The following is a 6,481-nucleotide window of genomic DNA, read 5'->3' on the forward strand; positions in this document are numbered from 1 at the left end:
AGCCACACCATTTTGACTAAAATTTTGGTCCGAACCCAAAGTGCAGCTTATAATCAGGTGCGGCTTATATATGGACAAAGAACAAAAAGTTGCTGTTTTAGTTTGGAGGACAGGTGTCTGCTGAGAAAGGCAGGAGCTTCTCTTTGAAATGGAGAATGTAAACACCCTCTCTCTGAATTATTATAATTTTGAAATCAAGGGGCTTTCAGGCAAAGATATGGGAATTAGGAATAACAGTTCTTTTCTAGGGAAATTAAAATAGAAATACAGTACTACAAAGAAACAAACTCCAAACCCTGACACAGTCAGAGTACAGTCTGACACCCCGTCAGGCAGGGTGTTGGTAGCAGTCCCATTAAATGGTGGCTGCAGTCCTCTGGCAGTGACAGATGTGATTCAGTTGGAGCAGTGCTCCTGTAGAAGGTGCAGTTTCCCTCCAGAGGTCCAGTGGTGATGTGGAGAAATCCAGTTTTCCTCTGGAGTCCAGTGGAGAAAGGGGCTCCCTTAGTGTCCCAAAACCTCTGTTTTTATCTTGGTAAGAAATGTTGGGCTCTTCCCCCTGGCTGGAGTAACTCCCAATGGGATGCAGTAATTTTATCAGTCCCACAGTGGGACTCAATGGGCCATTAGGAGAAAATGACTCGCTGGAGGAAGGATGGGTTGTGAAAAGATAAAGAACAATGCCCTGCCTGGTTTCAATGGATGGGCCATCAGCAGAATATCTCCTGCGGAGATAAGGATCACTGCCCCCACCCTCAACAGATGGTGATAGAATAGATCCCTTTTATCACATTCTGTATGGTAACGTGCAGCTTATAATCAGGTGCGGCTTATGTATGGACAAAGAATGAAAAGTTGCTGGCACCCGGAAGTGCGGCTTATATTCAGTGCAGCTCATAATCGTGAAATTACTGTACATTTCTCCTGGCGGTTGCATAGATATATTTTTAATTAATTTATTGTGGGTTTGTTTTAATTTCTTTCACTAGATTGTTTCAGTAACACATTCCTGGCATAGATTTATACTCCTATTGCCTGGTAATTGTTGTCATTTTGACACAGTCCTGTTTAGAGTCAAATTCTGAAATTAACCCTGATTCATTGATGAATCACGTTACTTCTTTAAGAAAAAAAAATAGTAAAAACTAGAGCAGTTTACTAGTTACAGAAACAAATTTCTAGCATCAAGAGTAAAACCACAGATATATACAAATGGAAAATCAGGAAGTGAGAAATGGAACAAAAGAAAAATGTTGCTATGAATTTTGAGATCCAGTTTTCCTCTCTTAATTAGATAGTTTATGCAGGGGTTGTTTTATAAATACATATTTGGCCTTACTAATGGATATTTCACAATAACCCTTAAACAATGCAGCCCAGCTGAGCACCAGGTGGTTCTCAGCCATGTGCTACATAGCTTAGGGGGGTAAATGGAGACCATTGTTTCTTCCTCATACTTGATATTTTGTAGGATTTCTTCCTCATACTTGATATTTTGTAGGACTTGGGCACCGTAACAAAGGATTGTGCATTTTGGGAGTAAAATCTTTTAATTGTTTTAATTAAGATGTTTCGATTTATCTTGTAATCTCTGCATTACGTGTTAATTCCTGTCGCGGTGAATTACGTAGCCGTGGTGACTTGTGACTCATGAAGTGTTGAGAGATGTGTCTCTTGGACCTACTGGGGCTGGAGGGAGAGACCAATGGCATTTCTGGAGCTCACACACTGTCCTTACATCCTGTGGCACAAATGCAGTGCGCTGCTTCAAACTGGCCAGTGTGCCCCTGGTTGGGTGGCTCTGGTCTGAAGTTTAAATCTCCCTCCTCACCAGCTGTCCTGGCTTCCCAAGCAAAGCAGTTGTGTCTCCTGAAGGCTTTGTGGCTTCACAACACCTGCTGAAATAAGCCAGTTCTTCAAACACCTCTTGAAGTGTCCTTTTTAAAGTCCCCTTAATTATCTACGTGTGACACACCTCCAGACACTCTTACAGAGATGTGAAATAGCTGAGCCTCACTGTTATTTTTCTACTATTAGAAACTAACTATTTTTCTATTCCTTGAAATAAATTCCTTGCTCTCAAATGAGCGAGTGGCTTTTCCAAACTGTGGGTTTGTTTTTTTATTGAATATTGTTATAACCAATAAAACATACAGCCAAACTGAAAAAAAAAATCAGTGTCATTGCTGTAATTACTGAAAGTACCTTTTAGCAGCATTTGCTTGGCAGCTGGCTGTGGGTGCAGCTGGTCCTGCTCATGCTACAGCAAGCAAGGACCTCTCTCTTGGCTTCCACAGTCCTGCTTCATGCAGGCAGACACCAATGGAGAGAGGCACTGGCTTGGGGGAAGCACCTGAGATGATTGATAGTTGATTGTCAGGTCACTCAGCAGGAATTTACACACCTACAACAAAAGTTTTCTAAACCTCAGACATCTTACAAGCCATCACCTCCACTCTTTCAACTGCCAAACAAAACATTGCAGAGATAAAAGCTTGAACATACAACAAGGATAAATAAACAGCCCAGTTCTTTACATTACTGGACTTGAACAGAGCGCCACACCTTTCCAAGAAGCCTCTCACTGATTGTCTCACCCCAGAGCAAAGGAGATACCCTCCCATGCTGGGAGGAGCTGGAGGGAGGAGCCTGTCCCTTCCAAAGCCTGTAAAGATCTGTGTTGTTGAGGTACTTTCCTGCTCCTGGAGATCTGGATGAAACCCCACACTAGGAAACCAAACATTCTAATTATCATCTAGGTTTGGGGATGATGATGTGGTCCTCAGTATCCTTGCAGTATATCAAGGAAATAAATTTACTGCTCTCAATGTGAAAGACATGCTTTCGCAGAAACATTCATCCTGCACATAAATAAAACCCTTCCAGATTTGAGCTAGATATACCTTTACTACAGCACATCACTGCTCACTGATTCATACAAGGTTTTATAAAGATCTCAGAGGCATCACTTGAAATGCACACTAACCCTCAATAAGAACTTGCTGCATTCCAGATGGCAATGCTGTGATATTCCTGCAACTCTTCCCAGCCATATGCCTCCGAGACCAAATCCCACCTTCCCCTACAAGCACAAAAACCAGGACATGCTTCAAATTTTGCTTCAAAGATTCCTTTCAAGTTCAACCCTTAGTCTCCATTTCTCCACGAGTCCGTGGAATTGTTTCTAAGGAGGATGTGGGAATTTGCAGCAGTGCTCTCACGCTCACCCCCAAGCTACCATTACACTAGGACAAGGTTTCCCTCTTGCTGGTTTGGGAAATCTTTTGCAGAGAGAAATGTTGCCCTTTCCTATTGCTCAGGTTCCCCATTTACCCTGCAGTGCTTCTCAAACCTCATTCCTGCCACAAATAATTTCTTGCTACTTGAGTGCCTGTAGACTGTTGGCCTCCTATTTGCACAGGACAAAATCCCTCAGATAATCCCCTACACCATTTTTCTCCCTGCCTGTGGAGTTAAAGGTGATATACTCTCTAGTCTCCAACTTTCAAACTCTGTCTTAGACCAGATGTGCTTCTTTTACACACACGCATGTAAAAATAATCAAGTCCAGGCCTCAGTGACCTCCTCTGAATATATTAAGATATTAAAGGTAAAGCACATGTAGTAGGTGTTTGCAGGACTGAGAGTACAGGGACTTAGTACACTGCAGTCACAGTGATAACTCTTTTTACTAACATTCAAATCACAGGCTCTTCCTGAAAGTGCAGGTTATGCATAGAAAGCAAAATATTTTTTTTCATTAGATATTACTCACTAATTTTCGGTAAGATTGGCAGTCAGCCAATCAATTTTTGACTAAGCAACATTTCCACTATCATAAACTCTTATCATCAACAACCAAACAAAAAAGCCCAGATTTACTCTGCTGGACAGAAGGCCTGACATCTTGTCCCAGGAATTTCGGTGGCTAGCAGTGCAAGCAGCACACTCAGATTACACCTGCACCGAGGGAGCCGATGTTCATATTGTTCAATGGCACCATCTTCAGACAGCAGCAAAGCTGGTTATTACCTGCCTTTCACAAGATGTCTTATTCACCTGTCCTAAGTCAGGGAAAAGTGGGGTTTCAGTGCCTCTGGACTTGCTCTGTACAGTCTCAGAATATTTGCTGTTGCAGAAGCATTGTCAAGAGTGTGGGTTCCCCTCAAATAAAGGGGGAAACTATAAATTTTTTCTGCTTAAATTGAGGAGTGAAAGATGTTGTCTGAAAAACAAAAATGTTGATGAAATATAGTCACTTATGGGAATGTCCTGTCTTGGATATTTTTTTTTAGGGGATTGATTGGTTTTTATTAATTATTTGTGAAGCAATTTGTAGATCCAGACTGTATCATGAAGTGTTCTGGCTATAGGAATGCTCAGAAAGATCCCATAAATTATATAACAAGTCCAAAATTTGGAATTCATTTCTGTTGCTTTAAAAATAGTACTTGCTGCCCTAATTCCTTACATTTCTTTATGCTTTGCAACTAAAAGTATTTTTTAAAAAAACAAAACAACATTCAACCTGATAATAGAATTAGAGCTCGTCCTCTTCTTAGTTGAGAATATGAATAGTTGTGGGAGTTTAATATCACAAATAAATTACATCACCTGAAGGTGAGTTTTAGCTCAAAATAAAATTATCAGAACATTTTTTTGTGAGGTAGAACTTCAGAAAATTGTTTCAGTATGTTTATGAGACATATATAGGTAATTGCCATCCATCTCCCCCTCATCTCCTTCCTTGCATGCTTTGAAAACAAAGCTGGTGTATGTAGGCACCTTGTTCTTGCAGTTAGACCTAAGAGAAGTGAACTAATGTGGATCTAAAATCAGCGTTTTCATCCTCCTGACGCGCGTTTCATGGTCTGTGTTTCCTTTTCAGCTGACCCCCTGGTTGGAAGCATTGCCACTCAGTACATGACTAACAGAGCAGAGCACGACAGAATGGCCAGACAGTGGACCAAGCGATATGCCACATAGGAACCTCCTCTAGGATTTGCTGGACCTGTGCAAGCACATTCACTAAGTGCATCAATAGCCCTTCCCTTCATTCTTATTTTTTATTAAATTTTGAACCATTTTGTGACAAAAGGTTGTCCTTACTTCCTTTTTTGTTTCATTTTGGTTTATTTTTATTTTTATTTGTTCTAGGTTTTTTTGGTTTTGGTTTTGGTTTTGTTTTTTTTTTTGTTCTGTTAACTTGAAAGTTGTTTCCCTCAAATGTAGACAGGGAATTTTGGTTATCAGTGCAAAGAATGTTGGATCTGTAATAGTATAGAGCTTTATCAGAAGGCTTTGTATTAATGTGTGGGGTTGTTTTGGTTTTTTTTTTTTCTTTCATGTGGTTTTGGGGAAAACAAACAAATTCAGAATTATATCTCATTTCTACTTAAATGTAGTGTTTAGGGTTATTTTTTTGTACTGAAGTCTTTAATGGTGGGTGCATGCTACTGGGAACAAGTTTTGTATAAAAGCTTAAAATCAAGAATCACTGTGCATTACTAAGACTGTGTTTATCACTAGCCTTCTGTTTCCCACACAAAAGGCTATTGCATTGAACAAATTACTATGTATTTTGATTTACTTAAAAAACAAACAAAAAAAGTGCTTGTAAATTTCTTAGGGACCTGCCACTTTTGACTGTGGATCAGTTGATGTACACTTGTATTATTAAAGCACTCAATAAAACACTGTGGCTGATAAATGCACTTCTTGCAGGACGGTACTTTTGCATTTATGCAGTATGGGTTGCTTAGTCCTCACACAATACAACCGCAGGTTAAAAAACTACTTTTAGACCTGAACTACTCACTTCTTCTCAACAATGTATTTCTTAACTTAGAATTCTTCATTGTGTCTTTCTTCATATACAAACATCTTCCAGATTTCAAGGCCTTTCTTTCACATGTCTGTGCTCAGCCTTGCTATTCAGAAGCCTCTTGCTGCATCTTTTACACTGTGGCTTCACTGTATCCATCTTGTTACATTTAAAATAGTTGGCAATAAAAATAGCCTTGCAGTGAAAGCAGAATATTGATGTTGATTTTATACAGCAGGCCTCATTTTGCCTTTCTCCAAGCTCTTTGACTGTAAAAGCAACTGTTGAAAAAAAAATAAATGAAGGTTTTCGATGGGAAAATTGAGCCCACTGCACCAATCATTCCTAGCACATTCAATGATAAGGGTATTTCTATTCAGATTTGACCTTCAGGCTAATTTTAGATATGCAGCCGTGGAGGGAAAACTTCTACTTGGCTAAGGAAATGTGTGGGTGTTGTGATTTAGAAAATATATACTGTGATGCTGATAGCTGAATGTTCTTTGTGTTGCAAGGCATATTGGAAAATCCCTGTCTCATATAATTAAACGTTACAGATGCTAGATACTGTGCTTTCTTGCCCTCTCCCCTCTCTTCTTGCCTTTTGTGTTTAAAGAAGATCTTATCTCTAAGAAGATACATTGCAGCAGTGTCACT

General features: G+C 39.8%; 1 protein-coding gene across 3 annotated transcripts in view; it reads left to right on the forward strand.

Moving 5' to 3' along the window:
• Nucleotides 1–5,714, forward strand: part of LOC117001958 (ubiquitin-conjugating enzyme E2 E2) — a 204,003-nt gene extending 198,289 nt beyond the window's left edge. For all 3 annotated transcript variants that reach the window (XM_033070722.1, XM_033070730.1, XM_033070714.1), the window contains exon 6: nucleotides 4,889–5,714. In XM_033070722.1, coding sequence (XP_032926613.1) covers nucleotides 4,889–4,986 — 98 coding nt within the window. In that variant the 3' untranslated portion in view covers nucleotides 4,987–5,714. The remainder of the gene's footprint in view (nucleotides 1–4,888) is intronic.
• Nucleotides 5,715–6,481: the final 767 nt, after the last annotated feature.

Source organism: Catharus ustulatus, chromosome 1 (assembly GCF_009819885.2).
Source record: "Catharus ustulatus isolate bCatUst1 chromosome 1, bCatUst1.pri.v2, whole genome shotgun sequence".
Lineage (NCBI taxonomy): Eukaryota > Metazoa > Chordata > Aves > Passeriformes > Turdidae > Catharus > Catharus ustulatus.